Source organism: Schistocerca cancellata, chromosome 7 (genome assembly GCF_023864275.1).
Source record: "Schistocerca cancellata isolate TAMUIC-IGC-003103 chromosome 7, iqSchCanc2.1, whole genome shotgun sequence".
In the NCBI taxonomy this organism is placed as follows: Eukaryota; Metazoa; Arthropoda; class Insecta; order Orthoptera; family Acrididae; genus Schistocerca; species Schistocerca cancellata.
The window spans coordinates 309,568,522-309,594,453 of NC_064632.1; the positions used below are offsets into that span (position 1 = coordinate 309,568,522).

Sequence of the window (25,932 nt, forward strand, 5' to 3'; positions counted from 1 at the left end):
ACAGAGAAAGCTAACTATAGAACTTGCTACTCTCCCGATGTTTCGCCAAGGGAGACTGAACGCCTTACTGGACTGTGTAACCAACCATTCAAAAGAAATCACAACTATGCTACAGGCCGCGTAAACTACTCTTTACAGTTACTAAAACGCAAAATTACATGTCTTAAATATAAAAACACTCACGGAATTTAAGAATTAAACTATATAAAAGCACAGGCAGTAGCTACAAACTAACTGATTATACAGGGTGTAACAAGGGCAAGTACTTTTACATGTGGTATATTAAAGCGCACACACATCAGTGTGTTGGTTGTTTTTTCTGTGTGTCGAAAAGTCTTCCTCCCGATGTTTTTCGCACAATTGTAACTGCAACATTAAATGGATTGCAGCTTCCTGTTTAGACCAACAGTTCGCCACTCATATATCCACACTTCAATACCTGACGTGCTGCCCAGGCGTAACTAGGCATTAACGGCTTGGTTAGAGAATTTCTCCAAGCACGCCCGACGTTACCTGAATGATACCATTCCAGGACGTTGGATTGGAAGAGGAGGAGCAGAAGATGAACTTCATCGCCAGTGGCCTCCCATGTCTCCTGAACTCACACCTTCTAACTTATCTATGCCTGACACTCTTGATAGTCTGCGACATTTCACTGTTGAAGCTGTGAATTCGATAACGAGAGACCAGCTGCGTCATGTGTGGCAAGAAATAAGCCACCGTCCTGATAATTGTCGTTTAACACATACTGCTCACATTGAATGAATAAAAATTTGAACTTTTCTCTTTCCAGGGACATTGGAATTGTGTTTCTATTTTTTGTGGTTTTGAAGCAATAAATTTTTCAAATCTGTTCCTTCTTCTCGAATAACCCTGTGTAAACAACGAAATAGGTCAGTCCCGAATATATGAACTCTGGTGATAGTCGTTACATTGATAGCTCTAAATACCTTGTGTGACATTTAAATACGATAAGTTTTGAGCCTCACAAATTTCAGCTGTGTTTGAGAGTTAAAAATAGCCGATATTGATGTTTAACAGAATGTCATATCCTTCGGAAAATGTATGCTCTTGTTAGATATTACATCCTGGTCTTTCAGATTAAGACGAAAAAACCGAAATTACTCTGCACCAAAATCGATTTTTATGGTAGCGGTTAGGTGGGATGCACTCTAATGTTCTCCAGCGAAGCTGTGGTTTACAGCTTAAACAAAATTTCCCTAGAAATCATTTCTTAAAAAATATTTATAATGAGGTCGTGAATTGTCTATGTATTAAGTAATAAATTTGACGTTTTATTCCGTCCACACTGTTTCCACTGCCATTACATCATTTAGTTTTTTTCCTTCTTTAGTGTACTGTCGAGATTCTTGGTTGACTTGAAAATGCAGTGCCTCAGTTGTATTCTGTGAGGTTGTTGCGTAATGCTTCCAAATCTTTCAGACTTTTTTATAGTCTCCACAACTGTAATTTGGACCTAATGTTATTCATTTTTAAGAACTATGAACATGGATAAATAAAAGGAGAAAGAAATTAATTATTCCGAAGTACTTTACACCAAGTCTTATTATTATGTCTTTCTCTTCGGACTCATCTACAGTGTAACCAAAATTATGTTCACTATAGTTCTTACTAATTTGCAACTGCAGTGGCCTGTACTTACTTTGATCCGTCATGAACCAGTCCAAAAAGTGCTCGAAGCTGAATCTGAAGCCATAGACCAGTTTATAGTAGTGGTAGTAAGAGAGTACCGCGTCTTTTGGATCTCTGGAGACGTAAATCACCTGCAGAGAACAGAAAACAAACGTAAGCAACTTTGCAGCAGGTGGCTTTCGATTGTTGTGCAGAAGGTTGCCTCCTCCTATTCTGGTTTTTCATGGCTTTGTAGCGTGCTGAGATTACTGTGTTGTTGTGCTGAAAGGTGTCCATGAACTTGATTGACTGTTCCAGTTTATAAACGTCAATATGTTTTAAAATTGTGTACATATCGATGGTCCAACATGTCATGCAACACTAAATTCAAGCAGATTCATCTTCTTCGGCCCGATCAATGCAATGGGTGAATACTTACAGCAAAGTGAAGCATCAAATTTGTTAAGAGTTACGAAGAAACGGCGACACATAAATTTTGTGTTAATGCAAATGTGCTGAACAGAAGGGAGAGGAAAAGTCGTTTACGAATGGTAAAAAACTTTTTACAGGACTGAAACATGGAACAAACATTTTGCTCACGAATGATGATTGTCCTGGCAATCAAAGAATTCCCATGTAGAAATTAACATGATTACTATAAGTAAGGACTGTGTGAAACCCAGATTACTCTGTTCGTTCACGAGATTCAGAAAAGAGTTAAAGGTGAAGCCCTGATTGATGGCGTCTTTCTTGACTAACAGAAAACTTTGGGAAGTTCCTCACCACACCCTAGTAAAAGATGACACGTGCCTACAGAATTAAGAAGAGACAAACGATTCCATGGAAGACTTCCCAGGGAAAAGAACTCAGCGCCTCTTCCTTAAGGAGAATAATTGACAGGAGTAAAGGCAGTACCGAGTACCTCAGGGTAGTGTTCTGGGGCTGCTACTGTTCACAATTGTGGAGAAGTAAGGAGGAGATAAGTGTTGAACGTCCCGTCGATAACGAGGTCACTAGAGACGAAGCACAAGCTCGCATTAAAAAAAGGACGGAGAAGGGAATCGGCAATGCCCTTTCAAAGAACCATCCCAACATTTGTTTCAAGTGATTTAGGGAAATCACGGAAATCCTAAATCTGGATGGCCAGGCGGTCGTTTGAGCCATCATCTGAATGTTCATAGCTTACAATGGTGAGCAAAAACTGTAGGACCACTTTCTTAACAAGCTCTTATTCCATCTTTGGAACACAGTACAGCACTGTTCTTGAGCTACGTTAATTGTAGGTATAACTCTGTCGTTCAGAAATGAATGAAGTGCATTTTCTCAAAATTAAAGGGGCGCCCCTTAGTAATTCTTTAGATAGCGTCATTAACAATTTCTGCTTTTGCTTTCTCTCTAATGGGAACTAGTATCGTCTGCAAAGAGAACCAATTCTATTTGATTGAAAGAGGAATCAGGAAAACAACCACCTGTGGTTCTACAGCCAGTTTTCAGAGCCTCAAACTCAGTAAATAAAGTACTAAGTGTTAATGGAACATCTCTGAATCATCTTGCTGATGGCGTGCTACTGTTTCCATGTAGTGAAGACAATCATTAACAACAAATGGGGAGACTATACGGGGTGTCCCAGGAGGAATGGTAAAAATCCAAGAAATGGGAGGAACGACCATTTCAAGCGAAAACTTCATATGGACGTTTGTCCTGCTCCGAATGGATTCTGAAATAGAATACATCTAATGTACATTGTTATTTATGTTCGTTTTTAGTCGGTAGATTGTCTGCCTCCATAGCTGAGTGGTCAGCGCGGTTGACATGTGGGGGACCTGAGTTTGATTCCCGGTATTGCCAGACATTTTTCTTGGTGAGAGAACTGCTATGGGGTGCAACAGTGTCTCGAGGCCAATTGGAGAGGTACTCGATAGCGCAGTGGCGACTTCAAGGTCAAGAAACACGACGACGGCCAGGAGCGCCGTGTGCTGACCACATGGCCCTCCGTACTGCTCCAGTGACGCCATTGAGAGAGGATGCCATGGCGATAGGTCGGGCCCCATTGTCCCGTCGAGGGCCAGAATGTGAAACTTTACCGGCCCTGCTTTATTATTCAATATATTGTCACGTTTACACATCTACAATAGTTAGTAAACAACATGCGTTTCACGAAGTATCAATGGAAAGTCACATATCTTTAACAAATTCACGTCTAACCATTATCGTAAATTCTCATTACAGGTGTCATACAGTACACAATAAATTTTCGAATATCCCAGCGTCAACTTCAATGTAATTGTACACTGTCCAGAGAGTAGGCTGTTTGCTTGTTTCGTATATACCTTCGTTTGTACACCTCCGAACTCATAACAAAAGAAAAAAAGACCTAATGGAATACTGTTTGATTGATCGAAAAACGAATTTGGAAATTAATTTCTGCTGTGGAATTTCCTGCGACTATCGATGATTATTATGTGTGTTGTTCATTCCATTCCGTATAAATGTTGCTTCATTGGTGCATAGTATTAATTCAATCAAATGAGGATTTCGCTTAACCAGTGATAAACTTCAAGTCTTGTGGTATGGCCGCCAATGTGAAGATTGTGGACACGCTGTATGTGAAATGGATAAAAGTTTTCCGTGCGTTATATTCGCGATACACGAGTTATGAGACACTGATATGTGCAGAAAGTCGCTGGCTGCCGTTAGTAGCACCAGGAGCACCAACACATCAGAAGCCGTAAACACAAAGCATATCTGCAGTTAATCATTGTGCAGTTGTGTGTCATTTCGTTTTAGCCAATTCATGTACAAACACAACTAACCAGTGCTTCTCTCTGTTGCACTTGGCCCGCATCTCGTGGTCGTGCGGTAGCGTTCTCGCTTCCCACGCCCGGGTTCCCGGGTTCGATTCCCGGCGGGGTCAGGGATTTTCTCTGCCTCGTGATGGCTGGGTGTTGTGTGCTGTCCTTAGGTTAGTTAGGTTTAAGTAGTTCTAAGTTCTAGTGGACTGATGACCATAGCTGTTAAGTCCCATAGTGCTCAGAGCCATTTGAACCATTTTTTGTTGCACTTTCAGTCCCTTAAACTCCTTCACTCACAACACCCAATGGTCGGGCTGGACTAAAACGTCGAAGAGGTTGTGTAAGTAAGGCGCACATGTACGCGCCACTATCGCCACGGCAAAAGGACACTCATGTTCAGAAAAACAGAACACCCTGAACGACTAGATATAGGACTTACATATTCACAAGACATGTACATTAGTATGTACTGCAGAAATGATTTACACTTCAGTTCACATTGGTTCAGCATGTGCCCCGTTGCCCAGTAGATAGAAGGTCCGCCATGGTCCCTGATAACTTGTTCAAAGAATGATGGCATCGACACGTATAAGGCGCAAATGATGTCCTGTGGTAAAGCCATCCATGCTGCATTCACCTAGTTCCAAAGTTCGTCTGTGCTAACATTCTGTGATACGAAGAATTCACTTGTTCATGCAGCTGGAAAACGGCGTCTGGGATGTTGTACAAAAGGGTATCAGGTTGTCATTCACGTATGTCACACTGGTCACAGTGCCCTGGACCTGCACCAACTGTGATTTGTGACTGTACCCAATAGCACCGCAGACCGTAAGGCCTCGATTTTGCGCTGTATGTTTTGTGTGAATGCAGTAAATGTGATGCCACTCCCCATGTCTGCGGCGAACAAAAATGCGGCCATCATTTTAAACAAACGGAATCTGTATTCGTCCGAAAACACTATCTGATGCCATTCCAGTACCCAGTGATGTCGTTCCATACACTATTGCCATCTAGCGTGTTTCTCCACATTCGTCAAAGGTAGGTGGAGAAGTGGACGGCGCGCACGTAACCTATACCATAATAAAATGCGACGGACTGTAACCTCGGAATGTGTAGGACGTGCACACTGTTTCACTAGAACCCAGGCGGACACAGATCTGTCCTGCAGTCCCGTTCGGATGATTTGTCGATCTTCTCGGGGGGTGGTCTAGATGGTGCGACTTGAGCCATTTCGCCGTGTTCTACGGCCTTCTGTAAACCATTCTTCACTGCCGAAACACTTTGTCCCACACTATCAGCAATTACCCGGATGGATACATCACATTCTCTCATGCGCATAATGCGCCCTCTTCCAAACTCACTGATTTGACGGTACGGTTCACGCATACGTCTGCGATGCCGCCTGCTCGTCTGCTGAAATCGGTTTATAGCGACAAAGAGAGCCGCAGGTACATTTTCCTGCTATGCGATGTTGCGCCGCTACGTCGATGTTGACCCTGAACCCGCGGACCGATATGGTTTAAATGCTAGTTATTTCTGTAGAACACAGTAATATACACGTCCTGTGAATATGAACGTCCTATCTATAGTCGTTCAAGGTGTTCTGTTTTTTCTGACCGTCAGTGTGTATTAAACATGTCCTGTCACATAAGCCATTCGGAACAGGACATGGGTCTATACGAAAGTTTTTGCTTCAAATGAGTGGGTCTGTCATATTCCTGAATGCCGAGCATTTTCGCTGGGACACTTTGTATACCGAATAAAAGTGGGTCCAATATTGAACTCTGTGGGACTCCCTACATGATTTGTCCCAGCCAATGAAAATCTCTCTCCTTCCAAAAATGTTTGATTAATTAAGCACTACTATTTGCATTCGATTTATTAAGTATGATATAATCATTTGTTTATAAAGCCATCAACGACATAAAACTTGCGTTTTTCTAAGAGAGGAATACAATATACACAATCAAATGCATGCCCACGTGCCGAGGAACTACAGTAGCACTTATATTGTGAGACCAAAAGAGCCATCTCAAGACATCATTTTCGTAACTGAACGTTTATTTGGTATTTTAAGCCCCATTTTTAAGGAGATATACACAAAAAGTAAATAATCAATTACTCACATCTTTGGCGCCATAGGATAGATTTATAGACAGATCAAACAATTTCAACTGAGCAGCTGGTGTTTCAAGTATACTGTAAACAGAGTGATGTCTGATAAGGGCTCACCTTTGGTTTCTTGGTCCAGACCTGGGTCGGAAGCAGCTCCTTGGGCAGGTGACTCTTGATATAGCGCGGTGGAGTCAGATTTGCTGCCTTCTGGACTGATTGCTGCTCACCATCTGCCACGTCGCCGCCGATGGTCATATTCCTGCACACACACGTACACAACACTGCTGTGAACGATAGTTTCTTAAATTAACTACCTCGTAGCTGAATGAAAAATAAAAAAACAAAGCGTGTGAGTAATCTTTCTTACATGTAGCGAGGAGAGCAAAGTGAACTCAAAGTACGGAGACTTTCACGATCTCACAGACAAAATCTGAGGAGCGACAGTTTGCGTTTTGAAGAAATGTGAAAACATGTGAGGCAAATGCTGATCCATGATTTATCTCAAAAGAAATACTGTAGAAGGGTAGATCTAAGTTTGTAGCATCCAGATTTAGAGGATGCTTTTAATAAAATGGCCTGGTACACAATATTTGCAATTATGTGGATAGCAGGAATAAAATACACCACGATAAAATACACCGGAAGGCCATCTATTACATTTACAAAAAATACACTACAGCTATAAGAGATGAAGCACATGGAAGGAGTTGATCAACGAGTGACAAAGTTGTACTCCATCCTTGAGGTTGTTCAACACATTAAGCAAGCAGTGAACGAAATTAAGAAGAAATTTGGAAAGCAAAATAAAGTTCAGGGGGAGTAAACAAAAACTCAAGATCTTTGCTGCTAACTTTCTAATTCTCTCATGGACGGCGAAGGACTTGGAAGACCAGTTGAATGGAATGGATAGTACCTTGAAAAGAGATTATAAGATGAATATAAGCAAAGGTATATTAAGTGTAATGAAAAGTAAATCAAGTGATGTAAAGCCTATTACATTAACATATGAGACACAGAAAGAAGAAGAGTTTTAAACTTTGGGTAGCAAAATCTTAAATAGATTTTAAAATGTAAAATGCACATTGATAGTAACAAGAGAATCATCTCTGAAAAAAGAGAGTTTCGGTGGCATCTTATATACAGGGTGATTCAGCTGCCCCTGCCGATGGGTCTTACGCAACCCAGAACACCATCAAAAACCACACATATGATATTCATATTCTCTCGCTCGCTATGTGCAAGCTATAAGTTCTGCAGTAAAAATGGGCAGTACCTTTTCGTAGGAAATTTAACAGTTATATTCTGTACAGGGATACGTTATCGCTTTTGCCATGGTTTTCGAATTATCCAAGAAAACTCGTTTGAAAGTCTCTTCTCTGCGTTTTCTTGAATAGTTCGAAAACTATGGCCTCTAGCGAAAACGTATACCAGTATTTTAACTACGTTGAAAATCCTACCTAAAGTTCATGTTCATTTTTTCTGTAGGACTAATAGTTTAGGCACAGCAAGCGAGAAAATATGAAAATCTCACATGCTGTTTTTGAAGGTCCTGCAGGTTACATAAAAGCTATCAATAGGGACAGCTTGATCACCCCGTATACAGGGTTATTGTTTTAACTAGATAACTCGAGAATCACACATCATACGAAAAAATGATCTAGGTGAAAAGTTGATATTATTAAAGAGGACATCCGTGCTACAACTGGCCAGATGACTATCTCCTAATCAACCCTCCTGTGTGGATGGGGTCAGTTTTGTATTTTGAAATGAGAACCCCATTTTTATTGCACATTTATATTCTACACCAAAAAATACGTACAATTTACTCAAAGCATTGTTTTTCATTTGTGGTAGATGGTACTGTAATCGACAAATGTCAGGTGTGCTTCTTTCTGTAATCAAGAACCGGTGCTTTTGGTTCTACATGTCATTTACCATGTAAATGTAAACCTTTGTGTGCCAATAGTTGATGTTTATGTTATAAATTTACTTTAGTGTTGTACATTTCATTGTGCAGCACACTATGTTCGGAAACTATATTTAGTCTGATCCAGGAATAAGGACATGAATGTATTAGTATTATGTTATAAGAGGATTGAGTAATAAGATAGAAGAATTTCTTGTCTGTTTGGAGAATTTAGAGAGTTCCAAAAAGATAAGCATCCTGTGTCTTTCTGAGCACCAGATAACTACAGGATTAGGTAAGTGACATGTAAGCACCTTACCGATGTGAACTAATATGGAAGAAGGAGAATTTTTTACACTTATTAAGACAAAACACAAGTTCAAAAAAACTGGGATAGTAGATTTTGTTGTGTTCAGCACATAATAATGTGTGCTTGAGAATTGATGCAGAAAAACAATTCACTTTTAGTTGTAACTATCCATAGATCCCCACTGGGAAATTTTGAAAAACTTGTGAGAGTCTGGATCCCTTACCATGCTATCTGTCGGATGATGGCTAGCATTTAAGAGTCTTTGGACACTTAATATAGATTTTCTAAAGTTTTGTGATAGGGAAAATGATCTGGAAACCATTTTTGGAACCTACAATTTGATCCCAGTAAATAAATTTCCACCATGGTTGGATAAAGGTGGTAGGAACCTAATTGATAATGTTTTCTTTATGAAGCTCACAGCAAGGAAATAACCATATACCCAGTAACAAATACTCTCTCTGATTATGGTGTGCAGTTAGTTAGGATAGATGACATAGTACCTTCCAGTACTGATACTCCACAGTGGAAGTCAGTTAGAATAATTAATTACTCAAAACAAATGTTACTAAGAATTGTTTACAAGAGATGACCTGGAATGAAATTCATAATAAATCGAATATTGGAATAAAATTTAATTTATTCCATGACCAATTTATATTGTCATTGGAAAACAACTTTCTGCTCAAGCTAATCAGGAAAGACATTAAGCAGCCATGTAAGAAACCATGGGAAACAGGAAGCATTAAATTATCTTGTGAAAGGAAAACGTAAATTCATCTGTTGGCAAGAATGAGCAGAAATCCTGCCATAGTAGCCCATAGTAATATCTACTCAAAATTAAAATTAAACATTATTAAAAAATCAAGGAACATACACATTATTTAAAAAATCAGTAATTCCAACAACAGACTTATGTGGAATGTAGTGAAATGAGAGACAGGACATCCAGCCACAGAATGAGATAAAATCACTATTAAAATGAATGGAAGGGCTATAAATGGTCAGTCACAAGTAGCAAGTATAATTAATGACCATTTCTTAAATGTAGCAGAAAGCAGAGGGACAAACAGACCAAAAGAAAAACATAGCAGGATGTCGAAAAAAAACAAGGCTCATAAAATTCTGTCATATAAATAAAACATCAAATTCTTCTTCTGAAATTAAGAAAAATACATATTCTCTAAAAAATAAGAGTTCATCTGGATTTGAGAGTGTTTCCACTGCCGTACAAAAGATGTGTTCTTGTCTTATTAAATGCATCACTGACTCAAGGTGTTTCCCCAGACAAACTGAAATATGCTGTTGTTAAACATCTCTTTAAGAAAGACGATGGGAGAGATGTCAATAACTATCAACCTGTTTCACTACTGACACCATTTTCCAAAATGTTGAGAAGGTGACATATCTTAGAACACTGTCTCACTTGAGCAACAATAATATCCACAGTAAATCACAGTATGGTTTTCAGAACTGTTGCTCAACTGAGAATGTCATTCGCATGTTCACTCTTCAAATTTTACAAGCATTAAATGACATCATAACTCTGGGTTGGTACTATCTGCGATCTATCTAGGGCATTTGACTGAGTGAATCACAATATTCTCCTACAGAAACTGAAGTGTTTTGGAATTGATGATATAATCAACCAATCCATGATATCTCACCAAAAGGATGCAGAAAGTAATTCAGAGAATGTAGCCTGGGGATATTGTTCTGAATGGGGAGAAATCATATATGGTGATCCCCAAGGCTCAATATTAGGTCCACTATAAATCCTAAAACAACTTAGTTCAGTCACATTTTCACTTTGAATCATTGCAAAACTCAGGGAGCGACAAATCAGTAAGTTGACATACTTTGCATATTTTCATCCAGTGATGTCGTACGGAATGTGCTCTGGGATAATTCATCTTTAAGAAAGAAAATATTCATTGCTCAAAATCGTACTGTAAGTATAATATGTGGTGTCACCCATGAGCATGTTGTATGCATCTGACTAAAATGTTGGGTACTTTAACTGCTGTTTCACAGTATATTTATTCCCTCATGAAGTTTGTTGTTAATAATCCATCACAGTTCAAAAGGAACAATGATGCATATAATTACAACACTAGAAGAAAAAACGACATTAATTACATCACATTATGGGTATCTTTAGCACAAAAATTGGTGCACAGTGCTGCACTCAAAATTTTTGATCACTTACACAGTGATATAAAATGTCTGAGAGACAAAAAAGTAAAATTTGAGAACAAACTGAAAAAGTTTCTCCTTTTTCCACTCACTCTATCCCATAGAAGAATTTCTATTACTGTAATATATAAAATATGGTGGTTAGGAATTAATCACGTCTGCCTGTCTTCTTTCATGTCAATTATCAGTATGTAGGTGAATATACCAAAAATTTGTGATGCGAATTTAAAATGACTCATTCCACATCATTACGATTTGTCGTGCGAGATATCTATGTAGCTTGAAACTAACTAACTAGGTATCAAAGTATTTTAAAGTTACAGGATAGTACCAGATCATAATTTTAATCTCGTATGAACGTGTGTAAAGCATGCACTACAGAATATATACAGTGCTCTACAGCGAGTGTTTGTTATTTCCATGGTAGTATAACCTGTAATTTAGCCTCATTCCAATCAAACCATCTGTTCTTGTATTTGCTCATGCATCCAGGTTGCTGAGTTACGTAACAGGCACCAAGCAGTAACTGGTAGGATTCTTGTTTACTGGCTTCACAAGTTCACCTCTCATGGTTTGGTCTTAATAAGAAGCTAACACTGTAGTGTAAGGTGTTCAAATACAGCAGTTCATATATTGCATATGGCATCCCTTGCAGAAAGAATTAATGGGTATATTATGTGTCCCCTATGGAGACGTGATTTATAAGTGGATGTCTTACAACGTACTTACTGAATTTGAGGAAATCTGTCATCCAGGTTGATCTTCTTCGCCGTCTCGAAATCGCAGTCGTGCCCAAGAAGCCACACCATTTCTTGTGTCCATGTCGTTCCTGTAACAACATTTACCAATCGGTTCAGTTGCAGCAGCAGATACTTAGAAATTTGTACGAATGTCGCTCCATGTTTACCAGCAAACAGGGAAATTTTGTTGTGCAGATGGTACCAAAAATTCGTGTGGCTAGCGGAGAAAGCTACAGGAACTGTTTCTTACCTGGAACAGGAACAAACAGAAAAATTTTTGCGCTAAAAGTAACTGCGGCCTGTAGTCGTTACCAAGCTACTGATTATTAATTTATCTCCGGTAAGTCGCCAGTCAGTAGTGGGGTATGCGCCGACAGTCGTCCTGCTGTATTCGCGATACATATAGAATCGAATTCCTTCTAGCTAACGTTAAAATGTGGTTTAATTTTGGTTTATAGCTTGTTAATCTCTAAAAATGAGGAAGGAAGTGGATGAAACACTTGCGGTTGGAGTGTTCGCGTAGTACGACAGTCTTATGTCGGGTTTGCCGGTGAGCCCAGATATGATTCTCCTTATGCCACTTTAGATGAGAAGAACATAGTCAACTGCTTTGCTCCATGGCCAGAATAGACGACTAGACTCGAAATTTCCGAGGTTTTGCACCCTGAAGCCACAAAATTCTTCTTTTTGTAAAATTATGAACTGAAATTTCCTGCAGTATTTCAAATGTCTTCCTACTAGGTGTGTAACACAACTGGGGCAATGCAACTTTAATACACAGTTTCCACGCCTGCCCTAATAATTCCTGAAGGAAAAATATTCATAAGATTCGACACCGAGAGTGAGAGGATAGGCGCTAATGTTCTTAACTGATTGTAAATTAAGATGGAGTTTTAATGGCCCACATTCGTGAATGAAGAAAGGACTACTTATTCATTCATTCATTCGTGGTATTCTGCATATTCCATCAGGAAGAAGAACCTTCAGGGCTATGGAATGAGTCAAGGTATATACACTATGTAATCAAAACTATTCGGACACCTGGCTGAAAATGATTTAAAAGTTCATGGACCCCTCCATCTGTAATGCTGGAATTCAGTATGGTGTTAGCCCACCCTTAGCCTTGATGACAACATCCACTATCGATGGTATACGTTCAATCAGGTGCTGGAAGGTTTCTTGGGGAATGGCAGCCCATTCTTCACAGAGTGGTGCACTAAGGAGAGGTATCGGTGTCGATTGGCGAGGCCTGGCACGAAGTCGGTGTTCCAAAACATCCGAAAGGTGTTCTATAGGATCCAGGTCAGGACTCTGTGCAGGCCAGACCATTACATGGATGTTATTGTCGTGTAACCACTCCGCCACATGCGGTGCATTATGAACAGGTGCTCGATCGTGTTGAAAGATGCAATTAACGTAGCCGAATTGCTCTTCAACAGTTGGAAGCAAGAAGGTGCTTAAAACATCAATGAAGGCCTGTGCTGTGATAGATCCACGCAAAACAACAAGGGGTGCAAGCCCCCTCCACGAAAAACAAGACCTCACTACAACACCTCCTCCTCCGAAGTTTACTGTTGGCAGTACACACGCTGGCAGACGACGTTCACCGGGCATTCGCCATACCCACATCCTGCCATCGGATCGCCACACTGTGTGCCGTAATCCGTCACTCCACACAACGTTTTTCTACTGTTCAATCGTCCGTTGTTTACTCTCCTTACGTCGTTTGGCTTTTGAGCAGCCGCTCGACCATGAAATCCAAGTTTTCTCACCTCCCATCTAAATGTCATAGTACTTGCAGTGGATCCTGATGCACTTTGTAATTCCTGTGTGATGGTGTGGATACACATTACGACCCTCTTCATCTGTCGCTGCCTCTGTCAGTCAACAGACGAGGTCAGTCTGTACGCTTTTGTTCTGTACGTGTCCCTTAACTTTTGCAGTTCACTATCACATCGGAAACAGTGGCCTTACGGATGTTTAGGAGTGTGGAAATCTCGCGTACAGACGTATGACAAAAGTGACACCCAATCACCTACCCAAGTTCAAAGACCGTGAGTTCCGCGAAGAGCCCCATTCTGCTCGCTCACGAGGTTTAATGATCACTGAGGTCGCTGATATGGAGTATCTGGCGGTAGATGGCAGCAATACGCACCTAATATGGAAAACATATGTTGTTGGGGGTGTCCGGATACTTTTGATCATATAGTGAATAAGATTAAATGGTTCAGTAGAAGAAGCAAGAGAACGTATTAAACATGTCATTCCATAAAACTTTAATCAATCGAAGTAGCCGAAATAAAAAGAACTACAAAAATTCTAAAAAACAAAACCTCTTGTGATGTTGATGGAATATCAAACACAAATTTGAAAAGTTATGCCAACACAATATGTAATGGCCTCAGTGATTCAACAGTGCATCACTGGTACAGGGAATTGTCCAGACAGGTTAAAATATGCGAGTGTTAAATACCTTCATAAGGAAGGTGATGAGACACACATAAACAGTTATCTTCCGACTTCCTTACTGATATTTTTCCAAAATCTTCGAAATAGTTATGTACTCCAGCGTAGTCTCGAACTTAAGTGGAAACAATTTATTTAGCGCGTCACAGTTCGGATTCCAGAATGGTTGCTCGATTGAGAATGCTATTCACAGATGCAAACCTGAAACAGTACAGGCCTTAAATACGTAAATATCGCCATCTGGTTTTTTTTATCTTCCCAAGGCGTTTTTTACGCATTTCGTAAAACTCAAGTGTTATGGAACTGATGGCTATGTGCACCGCTGGTCTGAATGATACTTAGCAAGCTGAATTAAAAAGATTTTGGTGAATAATACAATGTCGGTAGGATACAAAATCTTACTGAATGAAGTAGTGGTTAATGAGACATTTTCAATTTTCTTTTGAGTTGGTATAGATTACCAGTTTCTTGATTTTTGTTAGATGGAACCTTGTTGAATATCTCTGCACTTGTGTACAAAACTCTACTGTAAACCCTTGACAAGGAGACGAAGAGTACACAAAAATAACTTTTGTTTGTTACACTGATATAGCGCAAGTCACAGTGCAGCTTATGAGCCAAGTGAGTGGACCTAGAATTTAGCCAATTGCACTTCCTCATCTATGTATTCACTACACTGACTGATTTCTGGATACTTTCCCAGGCATGTTAGGTTACACAGTGAAGAGCAGGGAAACCCAGCTGTTGCTCTAATGGAAATCTCCTCTGTGGCGTGTTGCTGCTCCTTCTGTCTACAATGGTAGTCAGGATGGGTTACTGTGTTTTTGAGGTTCCGCGGAAGGGTTTGCAGCCTGTCGCGGTGGGGGAGGCTCATGAGTACACTCTATCTTTAAGCTGCTAGCCAAGGCGATGGAAGCCTGTTGCCATCCTCACGATCCACGTTGGAGGTGGGTAGCTTCATCATCAAAGTCGTATCTCGCCTCTGCCATCTGATGGTAAGTGGCTACCTGGTAAGCACACCAGCTTCAAACTATATGTTGTCTGCTGCATGCATTTTACTATTTTGACACTGCTGACTCAGTAAGTTGTGTGAACTGTAAGTAACTCTCGTTCTCTTTTGGCCGTGAATTGATGGGTTGCCACATATCTGCGATATGAATTAATCTGTACTCACAGAAAAACAACATAAGTTCTCAATGGGTATAGTGTATTCATGCTGCCTTTGATGGACCACAGCATGTCCCTACATTGTTTAGTGCTATGATAATTTAATCTTCACTTCCGGCATCCAACCATACAGCAAATTTAATTTACACTCCTTTTCAAGAACTGTAGACAGAAGTTAGTATACCAGAGCTAAAGTTTCATAGCCTCAATAGTACTACACCAGTAAGTCGCCCTCTCCCTGCCTACTCACGATTCTATACAGAATCGAACGCCCACACGTAAAACCGCTTCAGATTATGTTCAAAAGTTGTTGGAAGTCGCTAAGTGTGAGCTAGAAAAAGTTCCGACAAAACCTTGAAACTATGTCTAAAACTTGTTGTAAGTCACTAGACACCCTCATTCCCAAACACTAGATGAATATAGTGCTGGTATTTTGCGCGCCATGCTGCCTCAAGACACATACACAATTTCTAGCTTTAATACTTAACTTATTGTATTAAACTTTTAACGTAAGATTGCGCTTTTTATTGTCTGTGGAAGCATTCATATAGGCAACCTTTAACTGGGAGCAGGTGATCGATTTAGTCTAATTAATATACACTGAGGTGCTAAAAGTCATGGGATAGCGATATGCACACATATACAGGGTGGTCTATTGATCGTGAGCGGGCTAAATATCTCACGAAATAAGCGACAAACGAAAAAAACTACAAAGAACGAAACTTGTCTAGCTTCAAGGAGGAAACCAGATGGCGCTATGGTTGGCCCGCTGGATGGCGCTGCCATAGGTCAAACGGATATCAACTGCGTTTTTTTTAAAATAGGAACCCCCATTTTTATTACATATTCGTGTAGTACGTAAAGAAATATGATTGTTTTAGTTGGACCATTTTTTTCGCTTTGTGATAGACGGCACTGTAATAGTCACAAACATATGGCCCACAATTTTAGACGAACAGCTGGTAACAGGTAGGTTTTTAAATTAAAATATAGAACCTAAGGACGTTTGAACATTTTATTTCCGTTGTTCCATTGAGATAGATATACCTTTGTCAACTTATCATTTCTGAGAACGCGTGCTGTTACAGCGTGATTACCTGTAAATACACATTAATGCAATAAAAGCTCAAAATTATGTCCGTCAACCTCAATGAATTGGGCAATACGTTTAACGACATTCCTCTCAACAGCAAGTAGTTCGCCTTCCGTAATGTTCGCACATGCATTGACAATGCGCTGACGCGTGTTGTCAAGCATTGTAGTTGGATCACGATAGCAAATATCCTTCAACTTTCCCCACAGAAAGAAATCCGGGGACGTCAGATCCGGTGAACGTGCTTCGACGACCAATCCACCTGTCATGAAAATTGCTATTCAATACCGCCTCAACCGCACGCGAGCTATGTGCCGGACATCCATCATGTTGGAAGTACATCGCCATTCCGTCATGCAATGAAACATCTTGTAGTAACATCGGCAGAACATTATGTAGGAAATTAGCATACATTGCACCATTTAGATTGCCATCGATAAAATGGGGGCCAATTATCCTTCCTCCCATAATGCTGCACCACACATTAACCCGCCAAGGTCGCTGATGTTCCATTTGTCGCAGCCACCGTGGATTATCCGTTGTCCAATAGTGCATATTATGCCGGTTTACGTTACCGCTGTTGGTGAATGACGCTTCGTCGCTAAATAGAACGCGTGCAAAAAATCTGTCATCGTCCCGTAATTTCTCATGTGTCCAGTGGCAGAACTGTACACGACGTTCAAAGTCATCGCCATGCAATTCCTGGTGCATAGAAATATGGTACGGGTGCAATCGATGTAGCATTCTCAACACCGACGCTTTTGAGATTCCCGATTCTCACGCAGTTTGTCTGCTACTGATGTGCGAATTAGCCGCGATAGCAGCTAAAACACCTACTTGGCCGTCATCATTTGTTCTAGGACCTGGTTGACGTTTCACATGTAGCTGAACACTTCCTGTTACCTTAAATAACGTAACCATCCGGCGAACGGTCGGGACACTTGGATGATGTCGTCCAGGACACCGAGCAGCATACATAGCACACGCCTGTTGGACATTTTGATCACACTAGCCATACTTCAACACGATATCGACCTTTTCCGCAATTGGTAAAAGGTCCATTTTAACGCGGGTAATGTATCACGAAGCAAATACCGTCCGCACTGGCGGCATGTTACGTGATACCACGTACTTATACGTTTGTGACTATTACAGTACCATCTATCAGAAAGCGAAAAAAGTGGTCCAACTAAAACAATCATATTTCTTTACGTACTACACGAATATGTAATAAAAATGGGGGTTCCTATTTTAAAAAATGCAGTTGATATCCGTTTGACCTATGGCAGCGCCATCTAGCGTGCCAACCATAGCGCCACCTGGTTTCCCCCTTCAAGCTAGGCAAGTTTCGTTCTTTGTAGTTTTTTCGTTTGATGCTTATTTCGTGAGATATTTGGCCCGGTCACTATCAATGGACCACTCTGTAGATGGCGGTAGTATCGCGTACTCGAGGTATAAACGTGCAGTGCATTGGCTGGTGGAGCTGTCATTTGTACTCATGTGATTCGTGTGAGACGCTTTCTGACGTTATTATGGCTGCAGGACGGAAAGTAACAGACTTTCAACGCGGAATTATACACTCCTGGAAATTGAAATAAGAACACCGTGAATTCATTGTCCCAGGAAGGGAAAAATTTATTGACACATTCCTGGGGTCAGATACATCACATGATCACACTGACAGAACCACAGGCACATACACACAGGCAACAGAGCATGCACAATGTCGGCACTAGTACAGTGTATATCCACCTTTCGCAGCAATGCAGGCTGCTATTCTCCCATGGAGACGATCGTAGAGATGCTGGATGTAGTCCTGTGGAACGGCTTGCCATGCCATTTCCACCTGGCGCCTCAGTTGGACCAGCGTTCGTGCTGGGCGTGCAGACCGCGTGAGACGACGCTTCATCCAGTCCCAAACATGCTCAATGGGGGACAGATCCGGAGATCTTGCTGGCCAGGGTAGTTGACTTACACCTTCTAGAGCACGTTGGGTGGCACGGGATACATGCGGACGTGCATTGTCCTGTTGGAACAGCAAGTTCCCTTGCCGGTCTAGGAATGGTAGAACGATGGGTTCGATGACGGTTTGGATGTACCGTGCACTATTCAGTGTCCCCTCGACGATCACCAGTGGTATACGGCCAGTGTAGGAGATCGCTCCCCACACCATGATGCCGGATGTTGGCCCTGTGTACCTCGGTCGTATGCAGTCCTGATTGTGGCGCTCACCTGCATGGCTCCAAACACGCATACGACCATCATTGGCACCAAGGCAGAAGCGACTCTCATCGCTGAAGACGACACGTCTCCATTCGTCCCTCCATTCACGCCTGTCGCGACACCACTGGAGGCGGGCTGCACGATGTTGGGGCGTGAGCGGAAGACGGCCTAACGGTGTGCGGGACCGTAGCCCAGCTTCATGGAGACGGTTGCGAATGGTCCTCGCCGATACCCCAGGAGCAACAGTGTCCCTAATTTGCTGGGAAGTGGCGGTGCGGTCCCCTACGGCACTGCGTAGGATCCTACGGTCTTGGCGTGCATCCGTGCGTCGCTGCGGTCCGGTCCCAGGTCGACGGGCACGTGCACCTTCCGCCGACCACTGGCGACAACATCGATGTACTGTGGAGACCTCACGCCCCACGTGTTGAGCAATTCGGAGGTACGTCCACCCGGCCTCCCGCATGCCCACTATACGCCCTCGCTCAAAGTCCGTCAGCTGCACATACGGTTCACGTCCACGCTGTCGCGGCATGCTACCAGTGTTAAAGACTGCGATGGAGCTCCGTATGCCACGGCAAACTGGCTGACACTGACGGCGGCGGTGCACAAATGCTGCGCAGCTAGCGCCATTCGACGGCCAACACCGCGGTTCCTGGTGTGTCCGCTGTGCCGTGCGTGTGATCATTGCTTGTACAGCCCACTCGCAGTGTCCGGAGCAAGTATGGTGGGTCTGACACACCGGTGTCAATGTGTTCTTTTTTCCATTTCCAGGAGTGTAGCTGGAACTAGATTCATGGGGCTTTCCATTTTGGAAATCGTTATGGAATTTAATACTCCGAGATGCACAATCTCAAGAGTGGGCCGACAATACCAAATTTCAGGCACTATCTCTCACCATGGATAAGGCAGTGACCGACGGCCTTCACTTAACGACAGAGAGCAGTGGCGTTTGCGTAGAGTTGTCAGTGCTAACAGACAAGTAACACTGCTTTAAAAAAACGCAGAAGTTAATGAGAGATGTACGATGAACTTATCCGTCTGGACAGTGAGTCGTGCTTGGGTAATTCAGATGATAGAGCACTTGCTCGCTAAAGGCATAGGTCCCGAGTTCGAGTCTCGGTCTGGCACACAGTGTTTACCTGCCAGGAAGTTTCATATCAGCGCACACTCCGCTGCAGAGTGAAAACCTCAGTCTGGAAACATACCCCAGGCTGTGGCTAAGCCATGTCTTCACAATATCCTTTCTTCCAGGAGTGCTAGTTCTGCAAGGTTCGCAGGAGAGCTTCTGTGAAGTTTGGAAGGTAGGAGACGTGGTACTGGTAGAACTAAAGCTGTGAGGACGGAGCGTGAGTCGTGCTTGGGTAGCTCGGATGGTAGAGCACTTGCCCGCGAAAGGCAAAGGTCCAGAGTTCGAGTCTCGGTGGGGCACACAGTTTTAATCTGCCAGGAAGTTTCATATCAGCGCACACTCCGCTGCAGAGTGAAAATCTCATTCTGGATTGTTTGTAACATTTATTTAAGGATACAACCATGTCCCACTGACGAGTACGTACTCCTATTGAACAGCTTCAGCCGTTTGAATGGGGTTTCATTGCGGACCTATGGGAATCTGGATGGACATATCGACGAATTGCTAAACATATTGAACACACCGTAACTATGATGTATCTTTGCTTTCTACAGTTGTTTGTGGAAATCCACACACATGGAAATCAGTTGTTAGACTTCCGCGTAGTAGGCGCACGTCAAGATAAAGACATTGTGTGAGCAGTAGTGGCCGACTGAACATCATCCATCGACGAAACCCGGGCACCTGTTGCGCCATCATGAACCATTGGGAGCCGTCTGCTTCCAGCACGATTAATATCACGTGTACCTCTGGACACCGTGACTCTGTCAAGTGTGGCTACTCTAGAGTCGTGAAAGAGTTTACTAGAGAGTGGAAAGGCACTCTGTCGGCTTCAGTGATGAGAGTAAGTTCTGTCTGTATGCGAGTACGGACGTAAACATGTATGACGTATACATGGTGAGCTGCCTATTCCAGCGTGCATTTGCCATGATAGACAGGCCCCACCACCGCAGGCATCATGGTGTGGGAGGACATCAGTTACGACTCGCAGTCACGTTTGGTGTTTCTGCAAGGTGGAGCAACCAGTATCCACTACATTGCACAGGCTGTTACGTCCGTGCTACTGCCGGTTCTATGACAGTGTAGCATCCACGAGATAAATTTTTGGCTACAGTGCGACGAGAGGAAATTGTGCCTCTGGCAGTTACAAACATCTATTCGACATATGAAAAAATAGTGAATTAATTATTTATATAATATTCTATGATATAATTGGACATATCGATGTGTATCATACAAAGACAATGATAATTGTAAAGTGCTTTTATGATCTGCGTTTGTCTTCCTTTGTTTTCACCTTTTGTTGGTTGGCTTTTGTAGGTTCAGCACGCAAGACGCATATCAAACTGAGGTCTGTTAAGAAATTGTAATTATTTGTTAGTTATTACTTGAAAATAGAGTTCATTATTATTATAAATATGAGTGATTAATTATTTGTAACTCTAATTCCTCTCTCAGTAAGCATTATCTGTGTTAATTATTTCTTTCCGCTGCAACGAGCGCAACCATTGATGATAGCGATGTGTATCGCGTGTTTGTCTGTGTTTTCCTTAGAAACAAATCAAATGTTTGCTTGATGAAGTCTAAATAGTGCACAATACGAAAGTAGAGTTTCTGTTAAGTTCAATAAGCATTTAAAATACTTATTTGCTCTAACAATAGAAAGTCTCTATCAATTGTCTGCCGCCATCTTAACAATTATCACAGCGGCAAATTCTAATTACGCAACTCTGCAGACATAAATGCTGAACGTAATACAAATGTGTAAAAATAAATGTTCACCGGTGGCCCCGAACTCATTTTAATGAAAATGATTCGAATCAGATTGGTTCTTTAAAAACAGTGCTCATAGCACGATCCTTATAAGAAACTTTTGTAGCTGATGTATGGAGCCGAAATTAATTACGCACGAGTTGCGAAGAATGTTGTTTCAGATAACATATGTCAGTGTTGTGCGCGGCTGATATTCGGTGGTTTTAATGATCATTTTGCTGAAGATAACTGCTTCCATCTTAATCAATAGTTGTATAGAATCTGTTGTATGAACTGTGATTTAGTGACACACAACTTACAGACAACACTTTAACACGACGTTAACTTGGAGTTCTTTAGCAACTTGATCAAATCTTTAGCCAGGAGAAAAATTATTTAGTATTTACTCAATGTAATAAAATAAGATTATCATTTCCATTTACAAAATTAGTTAAATACCAAACCACTGAATAACCCAGCGAACGCCACAACAGGATGGCGATGTGATTTTTCATCAGAACAATGCACGTCCACATATGGCTGCAGCGACGCAACGTTCTCTTCGTGATGAACAACAGCTGCCGTGCCCAGCAAGATCACCAGATCTCTCGCCGATTGAATACGTATGGGAAATGATGAATTGACGAATTGAATAAAACGTGCAAGATATTTGGGACAGTCTATCTCAGGATGCCATTCGGCACCTTTATGATCGTTTGCGTGTCAGAAATGCCTACATTGCCGCCAATGAGGCATTGTGGGAGGGCTACATTGTTTATTGATGCTCACGTTTGGGCACCCTTTACTGTGACATGTATGTCTCATGGGTGTGGCCGAGCGCTTCTAGGCGCTTCAGTCTGGAAACGCGCGACCGCTACAGTCGTGGGTTCGAATCCTGCCTCGGGCATGGATGTGTGTGCTGTGCTTAGGTTAGTTAGGTTTAATTAGTTCTAAGTTCTAGGCGACTCATGACCTCAGAAGTTAAGTCCCATAGCGCTCAGAACCATTTTTGTATGTCTCATCTTGTCTGAAAATATATCCGAAAATGACGAACTACCTGTCCCATCTCTTATCAATAATATGACCTTGTCGTTGAGGGTGCTGAAATTTTTTGCCAGCAGTGTATATTACTAACCAACTAACCCAGTTTATGGTTCATGGTTTATAGTCCAAGATCCACATATCCAGTTGCTGTTGTCTATGAGACTGCTTCCAGGTATAACAAAATTTTGATTTTCTATATTTCATATAATTATTGACCGACTTTAAAAATTGAAATTGCTGTCATAATTCAGTCACTAACAGGTATATCCTTTGTTTAAGGTGGGGCTGGGGGTGGGAGTGATGGTGGTAGTGGAGTCGTAAAGCGCGTGTTTGAAAACGAATTGGTCATGGGATAGAATTTCACTCGGAACACGGATTTTTCGGTCTTGGTTTTAACCTAGCCTTCACCTGCCGACGATGTGAAGAGTCGCCAGACACGACACCTGCTTTGGATTTCACGTTAAACTACAGGTTTCCGGTTAGATGACTGGGATAGGTTGAGTTGGTGGCAAGGCAGGTGGTAGTCGTCCATTTATTGGTAGAATACTCGGGAAATGCCATTAGTCTACAAACGAGATTGCTTACAGATCACTCATGCGATCGGTTCCAGAATATTGCTCAAGTGTGTGGGACCTGTTCCAAATAGGACTAACACAGGATACTAAACGTATACCGTGAAGGGCAGTACGAATGGTGAAAGATTTCTCTGACCCGAGGGCGAGTGTCACAGAGATGATCGAAAGCTAAACTGGAAGACTCTTGAAGATAAACGTAAAGAATCGCAAGAAAGACTACTAACAAAGCTCCAAAAATCGACTTTAGATGATGACTCTACGGATGTACATTATATGATCAAAAGTATCCGGACACCCGAAAAATATACGTTTTTCGTATTAGATGCATAGTGCTGCCACCTACTGCCAGGTGCTCCATATCAGCGACCTCAGTAGTCATCATACATCGTGAGAGAGCAGAATGGGGCGCTCCGCGGAATTTACGGACTTCGAACGTGGTCAGGTGATTAGGTTTGACTTGTTTCTTACGGCCTTACGCGAGATTTCCACACTCCTAAACATCCCTAGATCCACGCGAAGGGAAAAAGTGTACTGACCGACCTCGTCTCTTAACTGACAGAGACCCCCGACGGTTGAAAAATGGCTCTGAGCACTATGGGACTCAACGACTGTCAAAAAATGGCTCTGAGCACTATGGGACTTAACTTCTAAGGTCATCAGTGCCCTAGAACTTAGAACTACTTAAACCTAACTAACCTAAGGACATCACACACATCCATGCCCGAGGCAGGATTCGAACCTGCGACCGTAGCGGTCGCGCGGTTCCAGACTGAAGCGCCTAGAACCGCTCGGCCACCCCGGCCGGCCCCGACGGTTGAAGAGGGTCGTAATGTGTAATAGGCAAATCACCACACAGGAATTCCAAACTGCACTAGCATCCTCTGCAAGGACTATGACAGTTAGGTGGAAGTTGAGAAAACTTGGATTTCGTAGTCAAGCGGTTGCTCATAAGCCAAACGACGCCTCGCTTGGTGTAAGGAGAGTAAACAACGGACGATTGAACGGTAGAAAAACGTTGTGTGGAGTGACGGATCACGGCACACAGTGTGGCGATCCGATGGCAGGGTGTGGGTATGGCGAATGCCCGGTGAACGTCGTCTGCCAGCGTGTGTACTGCCAACAGTAAAATTCGGAGGAGGGGGTGTTGTCGTGAGGTCTGGTTTTCGTGGAGGGGGCTTGCACCCTTTGCTGTTTTGCGTGGATCTATCACAGCACAGGCCTTCATTGATGTTTTAAGCACCTTCTTGCTTCCAACTGTTGAAGAGCAATTCGGCTACGGTAATTGCATCTTTCAACACGATCGAGCACCTGTTCATAATGCACCGCATGTGGCGGAGTGGTTACACGACAATAACATCCATGTAATGGACTGGCCTGCACAGAGTCCTGACCTGGATCCTATAGAACACCTTCCGGATGTTTTGGAAATCCGACTTTGTGCCAGGCGTGCCTGACCGATATCGATACCTCTCCTCAGTGCAGCACTCCGTGAAGAATGGGCTGCCATTCCCCAAGAAACCTTCCAGCACCTGATTAAACGGATTCCTGCGAGAGTGGAAGATGTCAGCAAAGCTAATGGTGGACCAACACCATACTGAATTCAAGCATTACCATGGAGGGCGCCACGAACTTGTAACTCATTTTCAACCTGGTGTCCGGATACGTTTGATCACATAGTGTACTACAACGCCCTACGTATCGCTGACGTACGAATTGTGAGGACAAGAACTGAATAATTACAGCAAACACTGAATCATTCATTCAGTTATTCTTCCCGTGCTCCATACGTGAACAGGAAGCAGCACTAATAACTGGTACATGTTACGGTCGCAGGTTCGAATCCTGGCTCGGGCATGGATGTGTGTGATGTCCTTAGGATAGTTAGGTTTAAGTATTTCTAAGTCAAGGGATTGATGTCCTCAGTTGTTAAGTCCCACAGTGCTTAGAGGCATTTGAACCATTTAACTGGTACGGTAGGACGTATCCTCTGCCATGCGCATTGCGGTGGTTTGCGAAATACGGACAGAGATGTAGATGTAGAGGAAGAATGCCTTAGGCTCTTCGTTAGCCGCCGCTGTTGCGACTTGCTCCCTTGGCCTTAATGAAAATCGCTGGTAACGAGGCCGCCTCACAGAGACTTCCTTGTACGCGCGTGTGACGAGCGTCTGTCGTCGGCAGCGGCCGGGTGGCGACGCCGCGCCGTCGCTGCACGCGCCGACCCACTTCCCGAAGCCGCGCGGACCACGTCAAAGCGAGCCGCTTCCTCTGTGGCGCACTGCGCACAGAGCCCCGACGCGCTCTCATTGCGGTCGTTAAATGTCACAGAGCGAGAGGCTCCTCTGGTAGAAGTGAGAGCACCAGCGGCTTGTTCCGTCGTGCTAAATATACAAAGGGTATAAGTGTTCGCATAAATATTTTGATATAAAAAGCTTTCCTGGTATTCTGCAAGTAGTATTTATTTAACCGCAAATCGGTTTTCAGATTATTTGGTCATCATGAACATACATAAAAGAGATGCAGGTGGTAGTGTTTACAAAGGAAAGCATGGCAGAGTTGGTTGTCTGTTCCATCAGTCATTTGCACGATATCCCTATCCACTATCTTTCACACACAATAATAACAGAGATTCTTCTACGAAATAAAAGGAGTTGTCAGAACAAACTTTTTCAGTTTGTTTTGAAATTTTACTTTTCTTCCTATCAGATATTTTAAATCCCTGAGTTAGTGATCAAAAACTGTTGTTGCAGCATTATGCACCCCTTTCTGCAATGAAAACAACCTTAGTGTGGTGT

The 25,932-nt window shown here is 42.4% G+C and overlaps 1 protein-coding gene across 1 annotated transcript in view; it reads right to left on the reverse strand.

The window, feature by feature from the left end:
* Positions 1 to 25,932, reverse strand: part of LOC126092215 (luciferin sulfotransferase-like) — a 63,757-nt gene that overhangs the window by 25,849 nt on the left and 11,976 nt on the right. The window contains exons 3-5 of the mRNA XM_049907711.1: positions 11,681 to 11,780; positions 6,657 to 6,798; positions 1,664 to 1,784 (exon numbers count right to left, since the gene is read on the reverse strand). Of these exons, the coding sequence (XP_049763668.1) occupies positions 1,664 to 1,784; positions 6,657 to 6,798; positions 11,681 to 11,780 (363 nt within the window). The remainder of the gene's footprint in view (positions 1 to 1,663; positions 1,785 to 6,656; positions 6,799 to 11,680; positions 11,781 to 25,932) is intronic.